Source organism: Xiphophorus hellerii, chromosome 20 (genome assembly GCF_003331165.1).
Source record: "Xiphophorus hellerii strain 12219 chromosome 20, Xiphophorus_hellerii-4.1, whole genome shotgun sequence".
NCBI lineage: Eukaryota > Metazoa > Chordata > Actinopteri > Cyprinodontiformes > Poeciliidae > Xiphophorus > Xiphophorus hellerii.
In genome coordinates, this window is record NC_045691.1 from 26,446,980 (window position 1) to 26,463,861 (window position 16,882).

The following is a 16,882-nucleotide window of genomic DNA, read 5'->3' on the forward strand; positions in this document are numbered from 1 at the left end:
AGTTGCACTGTTCCGACTTAAACTCTTTTTCTTGCAATTCTGACAATATCTGCTCCTTTGTGGGATTTCTGCCTCTCAGGTCTTTCACTGCATCTAAAGTTCAACCCTCTACTGCCAAATAACATGTGAACCGACTGATTCTGAACTGCAACACTTGTAAAGCTTCGTTCTACCTCTCTCTTCAATGTAGGATCTGTGTTTCTGACTTGTGTGGGCTGTGACGTGACACGACGGAAGCACCAAGCAGAGATACTTGATTTTTTTTTCTGGTTCTTTGAAGTTGAAATTGTGTAAAAAAAACAAAAAACAACACCACACAAATAATTTTTAATGGGATGAAATTAAAGAGTGAATCACGTGACTTCATCTGTAAGCATTTGCACCCACTTGTTATCTCTCTTTGTTTTCATTTTGTAGCTGACAACACCTGGATGAAGAAAGCGTTTATGATCTAATACAGATAAAATGGAAAAATGCAACAGCGACGAGTTTAGCGAACAAATTCCATTTGAGTTAGGAGTGGGACGAAATATCAAGTGATCCGTTTTTATTCACATGCATAAATAGGGCTGGATTCACGTCAAAAATATAAATACTGACGAGCAGGTGTACTTTTTGACACGGACAAAAACTACAACTTCACACCAAATGCATCTGACGCTTCAAGTTTGACGCGTGTGCACTTTGAATGCAGACATTTTGCTCTACACTTAGCGTTAGCCGTGTCAAACGTGTCAAAATCACTCAAGCCGTTGTTTTCCGTTGCCGGCCTATTTGTCGCACACATTGGACGCTCTTTACGCGCCAAACGGTTCAAATCGCGCCATGCTAGAAGCCTAAAACGCTCCATGACGCGCCCCCGATGTGCCTCCACATAGACTTTGAATGTTAGCCAGACAAGCCTGGCGCTCAAAACACGTTTGATGTGAACGCACCAGAAGAATATAAATATTATTAAATCACGTTTTCAGCTGCGACCAGATCCACATTTTTTGTTGCGTGCAACTATGCTAACTAAGTGTAAGCGCTATTAGAAAATATGGCTGCGCATGAACCTAAACAGCAATGTTGAAGTTGAGGCCTAATTCAAGACCTCTAAAGAGATTTTACGCTGTTTTTTTTTTTGTTTTTTTTTAGTCGCCAGGTCGGCATCTGATCTCTAATTCAAAATCTTAGAGTTACTATTCATTGAACTATTCCATGCTTTTATTATTAATCCGTTAGTCTTTCTCTGCACACACAAAAGAGTATATTTTCGCAGCATTATTTTATTTTGTTGCCTAAGATTGAGATCAGTCTGAATGATTTGACACCACTAACATATTCGTTTTTGAAATCTTAACTCCATTTGCTGAAATGTAAAAAGAAGAAAAAATTCAAACCGAGCCATCCATCCAGCTAGAGGGACTCCAATTTCACAATTTCTAACCCTTCTCTTATATTTGACCTTTCATTAAGATTTGCAATGATTTCCATAACTCACCAAAGAGCTGATTTGGTTCACGTCTCTGCAAAGCTAACTCACGGAGAGGTTTTCAATCCACCTTTGCTTTGTCTCCCTCTTCATTTCTTGAGCTCCTGATTGAGGAAATGGCACCACCTGCAGCTTTTTGTTCAATAAATACTTCACAGAACCCAGGCGCAACAGTAGATTTTCCATGTTGTTCTGCAAACAAACACACATGAAGTGACACCAACTCTCTGAGCCGATAGGGTATTTAGCTGGTTCCAGTTACATAATTAACTTAGTTTTTGTTTTTGTGCCATTTCTAACCCAAAAGGACCATGTGTGAATGTTCTTGTAGATAAAAACACCGCCTGCATCCGCTGTTTCCAGTTGACCTTTTTAATCAGGCAAAGTTAAACCTCTGCAGCTTTGGTTTGATACTTCAGGGCAACTGTTGTTTACAGGTAATGGACACTATAAAGATGAATCACTGCAACCTTGTCCATCTACACTGCCAGGTGGAAAACATGTCATCAACTGGACTTAACAAAGAAAATAGGTAAGAGCCTCCCACCGGATAATTACAGCGTGGATTGTAAGTTTAAAGCAGGTGGCAAGTTATTTACCCTCAGTAGTGCGATGAGTAGCATCTCATTTCTTGAACAACCATGTAAGAAGACGCATCATGGAAAATGTGGCGATGGGCTCCAGGAAGCTCAAGTTATTGGCCTGCATCAAGCAAAGGCAAATGATCGCTGGAACTACTGAAATGGAGTCAACAACCGTCCAATGCGTTTTTAAAATTGGGATCAATATTAAGAAAAACCATCATTTTTATGTAAAAAATATTTTTGGAAAAAATTATCACGATTGTTTTCATTCATAGAAAAAGATTACTTAAAGCTAAAGTATGTTGCTTTTATATGTATGTACATATAGAAAAAGATGTTTTTACATATTTGTTTAAGTTATCACACTGTGACAGATAATCTGTGATAAACTTTCTCCTCTGTCTTCTCCCAGTGTTCCCAGTACTAACTGCAGAAATACACCACTCAGTCAGAAACAGCCAATCAGAGCCCGAAGGAGGGTCTTAGCGCTGTCAATCACTCATGTACGAATGCCACTCACACCCTTCCCCTTTCTCTCTAGACTGGTTGACCACATTGCCTGCCATGAATGCTGAGGCTAGCTAACCTGGGCATCGATGATGGTGGATAAATGGTTTTCCTGGAACGGTAAATTGTTTCTCCGCCATTAACACATTTAGCAGCACGTAGACGAGGATGATAGACAGCACTAAGACCCTTCTCCTGTCTCTGATTGGTTGTTTTTGACTGGGAGCGGTGCATCTCTTCAGACAGCAACGGCAGCACTGGGAGGAGCTTGATCGTTTCATAACAAATATGGAAAAAACTTACTTTTGTAAAAGTTACATCCTGTGGCTTTAAGCTTTTCATGAAATTAAATTGTTAAAAAAATAAAACAACTCAAGGCTATGTTCAGTTGTAAAAGTAAAAAAACATTTCCACACGCACAACGCAAAGGAAAATCAAGGGATTAGAATTAAACAGCCGTGTCCCCTTAAAAAATAAAAAAAAAATCATCCAAGGATCCATTGGGTTCAAATTGTGCAAGAGTAGTTGCGTGCGGTCAAACCTTAACTCAACAGAGAATCTTTGGGATGTGCAGAGCAGTGTGACTCTCCCATCATCTCTAAAATATGGAGGTACAAAAGTTAGGCAAATCTGGACAAACTGCGGAAGTTTTCAGACGACGAGTGCCGTAAAGCTAAAGGCGATCCGGCGTGACTAATTTTTTGGCTGGGCAGTGTGGGCAGCTGTCAAACGTCGCACACCTGACCAAGGAAACCCAGATTCATTCAGAAGACTGCAAATCCAGTACGTGATGCTTCAGATCCAATCTCTGCAAACTGTTAACTTCCTCTAAGTTTGGTTTGTTCTCGAAAAGTCTTCAAAAGTCTGAAATTTTCTCCTTTTAGACATAGTCTGCTGTAGCTGCTCCTTGTCATAGCGATTCACCACTTTGGCTCAAGCGTTTGCAGACCAGAGAGTCCATCTTCTCTTGCGTCCAGCCACTCCACTCCTCTTTCTGCCTCATGACATTCTTTTACACTTGCAGAAGTCGAGCAACAGGCATTAAAAAAACCGTTAATGACAGCCGCAGGCTCTGACCACCATGTTGCGGTACTTCTTGAGGATGACGTTGGAGCTGTCGTCAAAGTACAGCACCGAGATGCCATTGAGCTGCGTTGGGGCACAGCAGGGCTGGGGGACTGTCTCCGGGTTGATGAAGTGCACCTGCGGTTAGAGGAAGTACGAGTTAATCTGCAGAGCACGTGGAGGCTGTTGTGAAAGTACCAGCGATCAGGGACTGTTTGGGACTTACCAGAGTTTGCACGATGGCGTGATTGGTGGCATTCATGTCGGAGTTGAGAGGGAAAGCACACTCGCCCTCACAGTAATACGCAGCGTAGCCCTCCGGCGCTATTATCCAGTCCTGATCAGAGGAAAACCACAACCACAGTAACTGACGCTGCCTACAATAAAACTGCGTGTAAAATGATATCCTTTGCTTTGTACCTGCCATCCTAAGTCTCTGAAACTGACATAGAGCTCGTGTTTCTTACAGCCCTCTTTTGATAATCCGAGGGCATCTGAAACATGCAAAACCAAAGTTTTAGCACAAAACATCAGGGAGACCATCGCGCCATGCTGGCAATATTTAACGTCTTAAGTACCAGTTCCGGCCTCTGCTGCCCTCAGTGCTTCTTGGACCGCCTTCTGTTGTTTGGAGCGGTTTGACTGCCGTCCTTTTTGGCCGGGGGCCGAGCGAGCGCCACGGAACCGCACCTCGTTGACTTTAAAAAACACAACGAGAAAGGGCTGCTTGTCTTTAGGCCCACTCCCAGTCAGCAGCCCAGCTCTTCGGGGATTCCTCTTCTGGCCTTTGCAGGGCAAGATTTAAGTCAAGTCCAGTTTATTTGTACAGCACATGTCAGCAACAAGGCAGTTCAAAGTGCTTTATGTCATAAAAACATTGTAGCCAATTTGTCAAAAGCCATCATCAAAATCATCAAGCAAATACGCACCAAACATGTTGATCAACAACAGCTGTCTGATTTGTTTAGGCAGTGCGGTTACAGTAATCAGTGCCACTAAACAGGATATTAGACCTTTGATTCTATAAATGTTCTTCAGCTGATAGAAGGCCGACTTTGTAACTGTCTTTGTGTAGCGATGAAGGTTCAGGTCAGAGTTCATCGCTACACCCAGATTTCAGGGCTGATCGCTAGTTTCCAGCTGTAATAACAGAAGCCGCATGCTGACTCTTGAACTTTCCTCTTTAGGTCCAAAGCTGATAAGTCCAGTTTTGTTTTTGTTCCACATCAGGAAGGTATGGCACATCCACATCCACACACTGACTAGTTCTAAGCGTCTCTTCAGTGCATGGATGGGTTCAAAGTCCCCTGATGACGTTGTATTGTAGAGCTGTGTATCATCTTCATAGAAACGGTACCTAATCTTATTTTAAAGTATAAAGAGCTGGCTAAATGTGGCAAAAATACATATCTAAGCTCCAACAAAACTGGGAATTATTCTTCTACAGTAAATGTGAAAAATGCACAGATCATCTCAGATCATAAGAACACTATTTTATAAACCCTTGAACTTCAATAACTGGCTTTAATGGTGATATCGACCAAAGTTTATTGGTATTTACACAAAGAACTGGCAGTTATGGTTCTGCTATTATTAATCTTCCAGACCTTGTAGCTGCCAAAGCAAGAAAAAGTGTAAAAATGAACAAAGTAGCTTTTATCCAGATTCCTTGTAAATGTTTAGCTCTGGTTCTATGTATCTTCTGTAAATACAAACTTTGCGATGCCAGTGCAGGATAACAGTTGGTACTGACTGTTGTTGTCCTGGAGAACCAGGTGCAGTCCCAGGTTCTGCTCAGGGCTGAGCTGCCACAAGGTGCTGGTAGCGGTCAGATCAAACACAAGCCATCCGTCATCTGAAGCCCAAACGTCTCGCTGATCCAGAAGTAGCAGTGCCACATCGCTGGAAGAGCAAAAATGTGATGTGATATTCAATCAATAACATTAATGTTTCTGCACGCTGAAGCGTTTCCACCTGTTGAAAACATTTGGGGGGGGGAAACGTCGACAAGAACGTCGACAGCGTTCTTGTTTTACAGCTGGTAGACTCCACTCAACAAAAAGGGAGAAAAGAGGTTACAGATGAATAATCTAAACGTAATCTCACATTAGAAACCCAGGGACTTTTACTCTAAAATAAACTCAGTCTTACTTGGGCTTTAAACTTGGCAAAGTACAACAAGCATTTTCAAGTAAAAGATGACACATCCAGTTTTTACTGCTGAGAATAGAAAAAAATATTTTATTTTATACACCAAGATAATTGAAGATTTAAACCTTTCCTGGGTTGAGAAAACATGCAAGACAGTGACGTTTAGATACCTCCTTTATTTAACAAAAACAAACTTGTCTTTTAAAATGTATAAAAAAAAAATATTTGGTGTTTAGATTATAATATACAGCTCTGGAAAAAATGAAGAGCCCACTGCACTGAACCCCATTGAAAACCTGCTGGTTATTCCACCAAATATTGATTTCTGAACTCTTCCTGAGTTAAAACATTAGTTTTGTTGTTTCTAAATGAATATTAACTTGTTTTCTTTGCATATTTGAGATCTGAAAGTGCGGCATCTTTTTTTTTTATTATTCGGACCATTTCTTATTTTCTTCAAATAAATGCTAAATTTTTGGTTGGAATTTCAGAGACATGTTGTCAGTAGTTCAAAGAATAAAAGAGCAATGTTGATTTTAATCAAACATAAACCTATAAAGAGCTGTATATATGATTTTTAAGAAGAAAAAAAAAGCTAGATCACTCGCCAAAAGCGGTTTTCGCATAAACAGGGATTCAGCTCTCAGACCTCTCGTCTTTGTAAGGAATTTCAAAGACAATTGAGCTGCTTGCAGACGTCAGGGTGACTTGTCCTGCTGCCTTCGGGTCTGTTTGGGGTTGTCTGTGAATGACAATGGTGTTATTTTACTACCATCGTCAGACTGACTGACCCAAATCAAACACCTAAGTACCGACCTTCTGGCACCACAATGATCACCCTTTTTTAATGGAAATGAAGTTTTTTACTCTTATTCATGCTGTTGGCTCTTTCCATACAGAAAGGCTGAATGTCACTGTGGAACAATTTAGAATAAGTTCAAAATGTGCATGTTGTACGCAGATGATGTTGTTCTTGAACGTTGATACCGTAGTCGCATCAACCATAAAACATTTTGCAACAATTGCAGCTGCAAGTCTCTGGCGCTATGTCTCCACAAACGTTGCCTATCGAACTGTTGTCCATTCCTTGTTGCAGATCAGCTAAAGATCTAAGCTAAAGCTAAAGGCTAAATAAAGCATCTACGAGAATCAATCTTCAGATTATAGCGGAAATGCTAAATTGGACTTCGGTCTCAATCAATCTAAATCTACTCATGCGACTCCCGCTGTTGTTGTATGACTTGGTACAAATGGTAGATGAGACTTTTCATGGCTTTCTTTCAACTTTTCCCCCGTAAAAGTCGGTTTTCTTAAGGACAAACAGTTGTCAGGTTAACCCGTTCTCAGATCTCTGCAGCTCCCCCACCGTCCAAGATCTTGGACCTCTTCTCTATGACTAATGCTCCCATTGGTCCACCTGTCAGTTTAGGTAGAAGGTCATGACTTGGTATGTTTGTGGTTGTGCCAAAGTCTTTCCATTTTCAGATGAGTCGTCAAAACAGTGCTACGTTAAATGTTCGGAGTTTGGGATTCTATTTTACAACCCAACCCTGACTTAAACTAGTCCACAACTTAATCCCCGACTTGTCTGCTGTGTTCCTTAATCTGACATGTGGTCATTATTGTTCTCTAATAAACCTCTGAGGCCTTTGCAGAACAGCTGGATTTGTGGATTCTGCTTCCCAATGAAGTGGCTTTTGAAGACAGTTGGTTGCATTGGATTTTTTTTTTAAGAAGTTCAGGGAAAATAATCCTTCTTTTAAGATGTTTACAAGTGAAAATCAGGTATGATTTGTCTTACAATTAATAATTAGGCACTAATTTGTGTTGATACACTGGCATAGATAAATATAGTGTGAGAATGACTTCGGAAACATTTTATATAGAAGTAGTTACATGTTTGAACATTTTCTTCAATTATTTTTTACCCTTTGCCTGTGAGGATAACATTTCAGTCTTTCTGTTGTCTAACTAGCCTTTTGTATGTGTTTTTGTTTAAAGACCGAAAGAAAATATAGATTTAAGAAAAAAATAAGGTCATTACTGAATCACCCCTTTTGAAAAAAAAAAACCCTAGTCAACGCCAAAGAACCGAAAAGGATAAAAATATGTTGTCTATTCCATCGGAGAAGAATACCACAAGACAATTGCTGATTGTTTTGTTGCAGCATGAAAGAAATGATTGCTCAAATGGCAACTTTTTACAAGACTTGTTCCACAGAACAGCAGATTTACTGGGATTCGGAGGGCGGGGGGAGCAACGCAAAAGCTCAAGACCTCTTTCATCCAAACGTTACAGCAACGGTTGTGTTCTAAGTGCCTGATGTTTAGATTAGTCCGAGAAGGTGTAATTTTAGGAGTTGCTCGTCGAGCTGTAATTAAAGTCGGTATTTTAAATATCGAAAGTGGCAAAGAAGAAGCAAAACAGAAGCTGGCAAACAAAACACAGCAAGCAAGACCGGCAAAACGAAGGAGTAACTACACGTGACGTCCAAGGGATATTTGGTATCACTTGTGGTGCGAGGAGTGCGGCGAAATTGCAGGTCTCCTGAGAACAGTCCTGTTTGGATACGGTGAGGCCAAAAATTGCCGCAGAGAAAGTCTCTGTGTTTTCTGTAATTAACACTAATGTCTGTCTGCAGAAGCATTTGGGCTCTGACATTCACGTGAGCTGAAGTGGCATGTGTGGGGCCCGGGTGCTTATCTAGACCATCTGAGGATAATCGGACAAACCGATCCGACGTTTATAGCACTTTAAAGGTCGCCTGGAAAATGTTTTCCATTCGTTTTGCTAAGCGCGAGCGAGTTAAGGGACTTCTACCTCGTCACGATGGAAGCACCACCCTGCACAATGCTGAAGTCCATCTCAGAGAAATTAAACGTATCCTCGTGTTAGCACTATTTATTTTTCTTTTTAAATTGCGATAAACAAGTCTGGAGCTCGTTTAAGTCAGACCCAACCGATTAAAATCCAGTCTGTTCGACCCCAAAACTGCAGAAAGTTTTGACACAATCGTTAATGAAAGAGTGATGGAAAACAAGACGCTTAACTCTCTTGTGGTTAGTACTGTCAGGGCGTTGGGGAGGGGAGAGAGGGAGGGGGGGCGTCTATGAAATGTGCTGAGCAGGAATGAAGAATGTGACACCAGGACATGTTCACCTGTCTGGAGGCTCCTGGAGGACTTGGTAGACACTGACTCGGAAGGTTTCGTTCCCGTCACGCTCCCGGATGAAGTCCTTGTAGATTCTGAACTCTGCGGCAGTGATGGCCTCGCCCTCTGGAATACGGGAAATATCGAACCGAAACGCCTGCGCGTGCGGCCGGACCAGGAGGTCACGATCCCCATCAACTGGCAGGTGGAGAAAGGGAGAGAGAGGGAGACGGAGAGAGAGAGACAGTCGTGACAGAAAGCTTCTGATTTAAACTTCGTCCAAATGACGATGCCACTACTCACACATGCAGGTTCTCTTCAGAGAATTAGCCCAAAGTTCATCCGTCTTCCCATCAAGTTTGACCTGATTCCCTGGCAAGCAGAAGCTTCCCCAGAGCATGATGGTACCACCACCATGCTTTACCTTCTAAATGGTGTGTTCAGGATGATCCACCACCAAGCCTCGTCTGTTCAGAGAGCCTTGCTCTCCACATTTGCTGTTTCTCTGCAAACTGCCACTGGAATTTCTTTTTTGTTTGTTGTTTTTTTTATGCAACTCAAGCTTTCTACCTCTCATTTTTTCCCCTTTAAGGCAAAACTTGGCTCTGCACAAATAATCTCCACAACTTTGACTCTCACCTGTCTGTGTTGCGCGCTCTACATGATACTGTTGTTTCATCAATCGTCTCTAATAAAGCCCCCCAGTCTTTACAGATCTGCTAATAAGATGTTTTAATTACATGAATGTTTGTAAAAATAAATAAATAGTATTAATAATAATTAATTAATTTAAAAAAAAAATGTTATATTAGATTACAAACTTTGTCCTTTTTTTTGCAATTTTGTTCGCAAAGACTGACTTCTTTATGGGAAAAATGTGTTTAAAAAAAGAATAAAATAGAATAGACTTTATTGTTTCCCAACGGGAAATTGCTTATTCATTGACAAGCTACTTTATCCAATGTGTTATATATAAATAAATACAATAGTACTTTACATATACAAGTGACAAAAAAATGTTTTTAATTATATATAAATAAGTGTGATATTGTAAGCAATTTAAATATGACTAAATATATATATTAAAAAACTAAATAAAAATAAGACAAGGACAAGCATGCGCATTAATCTACGAATGAATCTATAAATTAGTCCATGGAAAACTTAGATTTAAAGACTCAAAATCAAAATCTGAAGGCTACAGGTAGAAGTGATCTCCTGTGGTGCATTTTGGTGTCATCAGTCTCCAAAATACACCATAGAGTGTCACAGGATATTATTATTATTATTATTATTATTATTATTATTATTATTAACTTTTTATGCAAGTTAAATTTTTTCTAAAATCACCCAAACAAAAATTTATTTTTTTTATTAAAAAATAAAAACAAATTTCCTGTAGTACACATGTATAAAAGTTGGTGTTACCCTTTTTAAAATTTTTTTTTTTTATTTTTTTTTTTAGAAGAGTTGCATATTTTTGCAGCTCTGACCCAATTGTATATCATCAGACCGAGAGGCAAATACAGTGCTTTGGATTGTGAAAGGTGGTGACCCCAGGTCTGCCCTATAAAATCCCAAATGAGATACATTCAATTGTGGGGGGGCATATGGCAATAAAAGGCATAATAAAAAGCAGTTTATTATGGTAAACCAGTCAGCGGTAAACTTGTTTATTTAAACGTCCCTCTGCTGGGTGTTCCGCTTCCCGCAAGCTTGGAAGCGCTCTGTCAGGAAAGAAAATAAAAATCCTACTTCCATGAGTGGAATAATGACTAATGTAAACATTATTTAACTCAACCCCCCCCCCCCCCCCCCCCCCCCCCCCCCCCCCCCCACACACACACACACACACACACACACACGCCTACACACACCTTAAATGCCACTATGGGGGGTGGAGTGAAGATAAAAACACATTCGTGGCTCGCCTTGGCTCTCCGTTTAAAATCGCACACATGTGCTGACCACAAGAAAAGGCCTCGCTCGGGCTCTGCCCGGAAAACCGCAGCAGCAAGTGCGCTTCCTCGAACGCGCAACACCAAAAGTACGGAAAGCCACACGGCAATTTCATGCGCGCCCTCACCGCCTGGGTCGGCTCCCGCCACACCTCCGTAATCATCTCGCAATGCGTCGCCGCGCAGTGATTTCCTTTTGATTGGAGAGAAGAAAGCGGAACAGCGGTAACCGGTGGCACCACAAAGGTTTCCACCCATCCTGAAGATTTTTTTTGTTTTTTTTTCCCTCCCCAATAGTTAAAAAAGAAATAAATAAAAAGCAGGAAAAAAAGCGGTGAGATGTTTCTTTAGCAACCAGGTGCGCCCTTGAGAAGTAGAGATCTCTCTCGCCCTTTTAGTTTGAAGCGCCAACCATCCATCCATACCGATGACATCATCCGGAGATCCCGCGGACGGTTTGCGGATATCTGAGAGGAACATCCTTACATCTTCTCATGGCCCCTGACGTTAAAAAAGAAGAAGAAGAAGAAAAAAAAATCGGGAACGTTTCTTTTACGGCACCGCACGATGACTCACAGTCCTCTAAAAACTCCTCTTAACATAAAAACACACACATGCCAGGAGCCCCGAGTGCCGCATTCTGAACCCTGCTAGTCATTTGTTTGACCGCAATTAAATGCTGCAGGGGGAACGAGGGGTGATTTTATGAAAGCAATAATTGCTTGTAAGGACTTGGTGTGTTTACGTTTGGGCCCATTAGCTGCACAGATCAGACCTCAGATATGCAAACTTCCCTCTGGGAGACATTTCGACACTACAGATTGCTCCCGACGCTGCGGGGCCACACAGCAGCACGGCTATAATGAACCTATATGGACTTTTTTTTTTTTTTTTTTAACACTAAATCAATTTCGTCGCAAAGTCTGAGGTCGTAATTACGCTTCATGAAAGGTTATTATTTGATAAGTGAAGTGAATTGTGAAATTTCTTATTGATGTAGAACTCCAAACATCCTGGTGAAAGTGGCGTCGGCCTCCTTCTGGAAACTTTGACGATGATGTTTGATATTCATACATAAAAAACGACGACAACCATTAAATAAAACACACATAAATCGAGTAATAAATAAGTAGGTGCGTGAAGTTTTATAGCACAATTAAAGTAAATATCAAAATGACCCATTTTACTATCGTCTAAGCTTGTTTCTTCCTGCTTTGGTTCAAAAAGTATTTCTCCATTCTTCTGCAACTCGTCAGCTGCATCTTCACCAGATATAAATTCATACGGTTCATGTGGAGAACACTGGGTGAAGTGTTCAACCAAAAATAATAGGTTAAAATGACTAAACAGTCCTTCAATTGTTAGGATTTTCAAGGAGTGATTCTGAAAGGTTATTCGATTAATCGTCCCCTAACAACATGAGACAGACCTCACGTTAAGGAGATTTTATTAATTTTCGTTTTTTTGAAAAGTAGACCAAATCAATTGTCACAACCGGCCTTTAATCATCAGAGCGCTTATGAAATCCAACCGGAGGGTGCTGGTTTGTTAGATCTCCCACCTACTGATTACCGCCTTCATGACTTACTGCTTTTGCTGGCACCGCATAACAGCGCGACCACGCACCGAAGTGTTTATTTACAGCGTGCCTGTTTGCCATTTATGTCCCATCTCAAATCATCGGCAGCATCGGCGTGTCACGTTTGGAGGGACGTCTTGAAACGATTGCAAAGCCACCAGGAAACAATGCCTTCAGTCAAATGCGGTGGAGAAAAACAGCTGGGCGAAGTGAGCTCGAAAGAAGAAATGCCACCCACTAATTGTCTGTATTTTGTCTTTTTTTCTCCCACTCCTGCCTCAGAACTCTCCAAATGTGAAACCGCATGAATGTGCCTTTGGTGTTTGGAAACATATTTCCACATCTCGTTAGCTGCAGTGAAAAGTTCACCGCTATAGCTGCACGGAATGGGACGTTCTCACGACGTCCGATTGTTTTACCGTTGACTTAGGGTGAACATTTTGAAACCCGCTGCTGATAAGAGGGGTGGCAAAAACTAGTTTCATTCTCTCCACCCGGTCCGCGCCCCGAGGCAGGTTTGCTAGTGTAACAAAACAAGCACAAACACCATACCGCCTGCTGCTTCACCCACACACACACACACACGCACACACACACACTTCAGAGCTTTCCTCCTCTAAGGCAAACAACTTGGATTCCTCCCTTTATTAACTCAATGCCACTTCAGTTTCCCCGACTTTTCATCTGTCCCCGACTGATCAAAACCGCTGGAGCACAATGCACAGCGGCGGCTCTGATAACTGCAGGAAACTCACAGTCACACGTTAATTTGTAAGGTTGAGCAGAGAAATCCGATGTATGCATGTGGCCACAACGTGTGCAGCATGGCAACAATTTATCGCAACAAAAGTGACCCACGGGTAACAATGTACAGGTATATGTTTTGAAAGGAAGTACACTGTCCTTTAATTATACAGTTTGCAGTGTCAGGAATCAATAAGAACTGGTTTCTACCATGTTCCAAATTCATTTGAATTTAGCCTCAAAACCGCGTGACAGCTTCCACACCCTCAATATCTGATAGTCCCTTAATGGGGCAGTATTAAGTTTTAAAATTATTACTTAGAGCTTTACGACATGTAATAATGTTATCCCCTTATCAAATCCACACCTGCGGTGTTGCCTTCATTCTTTCATGCATGTTTAAGAAATCCTTTAATCTCCCATGGCAACCATTCAGATGTACCAAACGCCTGAGTGGACGTAGCACCGCCTTCGAGGATGAAGCTCCTTCTCTGAGCTGCGGTTTCCAAGCTCACCTTCAGAGCTGCTATCGTTTGTATCTCCCCCACTCAGCTCCTTCAGACTAGCCAGCAGCAATTAGCAGGAGCTGTGCAATTGGTCAGCACTTTAATCAAGCTACTTCTCAGTGAAACGTTGGTAAAAACGTTATTTAAGGGTTAATAGAGGAGCCATGTTGTGCTGACTTCCTGAAGGCGGAATTTCAGAAAGAGCAGGAGTTTTTAAAGCGACAGAGGCCCAGTTTCAAGGCACTGAAACACAAATTCAGATGTCTTTTGAGTCACATTTAATACCTTCAGCATTTCTATAGCAACTGAAGGGAACATAGTTACTTGATTGTGCTCTAATATGGCATTATGTGCCTAGTTAATTCATGATGCTGCCCCTTTAAGAGCAAAGGAATCGGGTGCTGCCAAGTGAAAATCAGCAATTGTGATCACCTCAGCAAAAGTGCAAATGTTCTCCTTTCGATCATCTCGTGAATTAACACACGAGATAAAAAGTGTGTTACCAAGAACAAAAGACAACAGCGTGAGCAGTCTTAGAGGAGAAATTCAACATGGAGCGAGTTTTATGATCACAATTATTCTTCACACAGAAAGATGATTTACGAGCGCAAGACATTTGAAACAATCTTCCCAGGCATTGAAAGGCCATCGCCAGAGTATCCAACTCTCTTCATACATCACTTAGCATGTTAAGAAAGTTGAATTTAATGACAGTACAATTACAAAGAACTCCAAAAAAAGAAAGTCATGAAAGACGAACGGCTGTTTCAGCAGGAATGCCACAATAAAAGAGTCTTCTCTCCAAAACGACTTAAGGGCCGAACATTGTGGGTTTGCCCAGCTGCGTTGTAATGAACCACAAAACTTCTGGAACAATGTTCTTTGAACTGCTGAGACCCCCCCAAAAAAACGAGAAGCCCGGCTGCTCAGAGCACAGCCTGCACCAGGACCAACACAAATGTCAAGCACGGTGGTGGAGTGCTGATGATTTGGCCCTGGGCTCTGGAACTCACTGGGAAATGACCTAATCTGTATACCAATGAATTTTTTAAGTAAAAAAAGAAAAGCCATTGATCATAAATAAAAATAAAAAAAAATTAATCCAAAATATTGCTGTTAAAGGAGGCTGAAAAAGCTACTGAAATGTGGATTTTCTTTGTTTTTCCCACACATTCCGACATTAATTTGGCTTCATCGAAGGTTTTTTTTTTTTTAATTATTATTTTGTTCTGTTTTTTTTTGATGTTTTATTGTGATCTTGCACGTAAACACTGACAAATGATAGAGGATGTTCTTTCTTTACGTATGAAACGTTTTGTTGTTCTTTATGGATGACGTCATATAGCGTCACCGTCCTAAAATAATGGTCTAAGAAGTGATTTATTTTTATTTATTTTTTTTAATGTTTGTTTTTTGCCTAAATCATATTTTTGGGGGAAAAATTTGTTTGCTTTTTGTCTTGTTTTTTCAAAATCACTTTTGGGGGGGGGATTACTTAGCCCATCAGGAATGCGGTGCTATTAAATATGAACTTGCTGTAATGTTTTCCAGATTAAACATTTCCATGTCTCACACACAGCAGCAGCTTAATTGTTACGATAGTAATAATAATAATAATAATCAGTGTGAGCGCTCACCGAGGTTGACGAAGCTCATCACCGTGTCCGCGTCGTCCAGGAAGCGGCTGTCCTGCTGGCTCACCGCCGCCGACGCCTGACCCTGCAAAACCGCCCTGTACCGCGAGACAGCGCGCGGCTCTGCCTCCGTGGACACGGTGTTGTACAGATCCAGCATGAACGTCGGCGCGGCGTTGTGCTTGGTGTGGGCGTGCGGCCGCGGGCGCTGTGGCAGGCCCAGGATGGAGAGGATCTCCCGCTGGATCTCCCTGCGCTCTTGGCTCCGCAGTCTCCGGTGGATGAAGCTGGAGCGCGCCTCGCTGTCCACGGAGAAGTTGGAGAAGGAGACGCGCGTGGCCGACGCGCAGGATCCCCAGCACGACAGCAGGAGCAGAGCCACAAGCATTTTAGTTTATGTTTCTTTTAAACTCTCCCAACTTTTACGCACGGCTCTAATCCTTAAAGGAGACGCCGGAGATGCGATCTGTTCCCCAGGCGGTCCTCGGACATGTGCAGAGAGTTAAAAAAAAAAAAAAACAACACGCCGCCCACTATCAACGCCGTGTGTCATTCATTCATTCATAATTCCCCGTTTGCGCGGCAGCGTGCAGCCGTGATACAGCCGCGCGCGCTCCTCTGACGGCTCCACGGGGAAAAGATTTTTATTACGGCGCTGCGTCAGAGGAGGGGCGACACGCGACATTTAAACAACAAACTCTCCACAAGGTTTTCTAAAGATTTAATCCAGTAAAAAAAGACACACGTTTAACAGACGAAAGACACCAAAATAAATGGGTTAAATTTCAACCATTTTTGTTCACAAACGTGAACTAATGTGAATTGAACTAAATTTTCTTCTCCTAACGTCTTATTGGATTTTTTTTCCCCTGCTTTGTTTAAAAGAAACCAAAATAGAAGAAGGTTTTAAAAATCTTCTCTAACAAGGGTGACATATAGGTCATTTTCCTGACGATTCGGGGACAAATCTTGTTGTATTTCCGAAATAAATCCAACTTACAAACAGAAACGATGATGCAGTTCGAGTGTTAGGGCAGTTCTGCGCCTTTGCTAAGTGAATTTATGTTTCACTGATGATAAAACTCTTCACCTGCTGCTTGGATGGGTACGACAAAAATAAGAATTACAAAAAGAAAAATGTGTGTGTTAAGAATTTTTTATTATTATTTTTTATTTTTATTATTATTTTTGAAAACACAAATGAGCTCATTGTGATACAATTGAACTGTTAAATATTCCATTCACAAATTAAAATACCAATTATTTTTGATAGCCAGCATTTAGTACCCTCTAAAACTTATTTTTTTACAGTGCACGGAGGAGCGGATGGAAGACACAAAGTGCCATTTATCTTAAATGAATGGGTGTGAAGCTTTGATATTCCGTTGAAGGCTCGGGGTCAGAGTGCCGTCTGGTTTGGATGAGGCTGCTTCAGGTGCTGCTGGTTTAAAGCCAGATCAAGTAGTTCGGCATTTAAAGTCCTTTTCTTGCATTTCGGGACTCCGAGGCCAGCTCTTACACAAACCCT

General features: G+C 41.4%; 1 protein-coding gene across 3 annotated transcripts; it reads right to left on the minus strand.

Annotated features, from left to right (window-relative positions):
• Positions 1-257: 257 nt before the first annotated feature.
• On the minus strand, positions 258-15,964 carry LOC116710865 (bone morphogenetic protein 7-like). 3 transcript variants are annotated; one of them, XM_032550145.1, is made up of 8 exons: positions 15,358-15,964; positions 8,942-9,131; positions 6,431-6,523; positions 5,384-5,532; positions 4,209-4,415; positions 4,051-4,124; positions 3,857-3,967; positions 258-3,768 (listed from the first exon to the last, which is right to left on the minus strand). In XM_032550145.1, exons 1-8 carry the CDS (start codon positions 15,740-15,742, stop codon positions 3,619-3,621), a joined length of 1,359 nt encoding a protein of 452 aa, XP_032406036.1. In that variant the 5' UTR covers positions 15,743-15,964; the 3' UTR covers positions 258-3,618. The 3 variants fall into 3 exon arrangements, with proteins under 3 accessions (XP_032406036.1, XP_032406038.1, XP_032406037.1); XM_032550147.1 differs by lacking the exon at positions 15,358-15,964 and adding an exon at positions 11,317-13,813; XM_032550146.1 differs by lacking the exon at positions 6,431-6,523 and having other exon boundaries at positions 15,358-15,955.
• Positions 15,965-16,882: the final 918 nt, after the last annotated feature.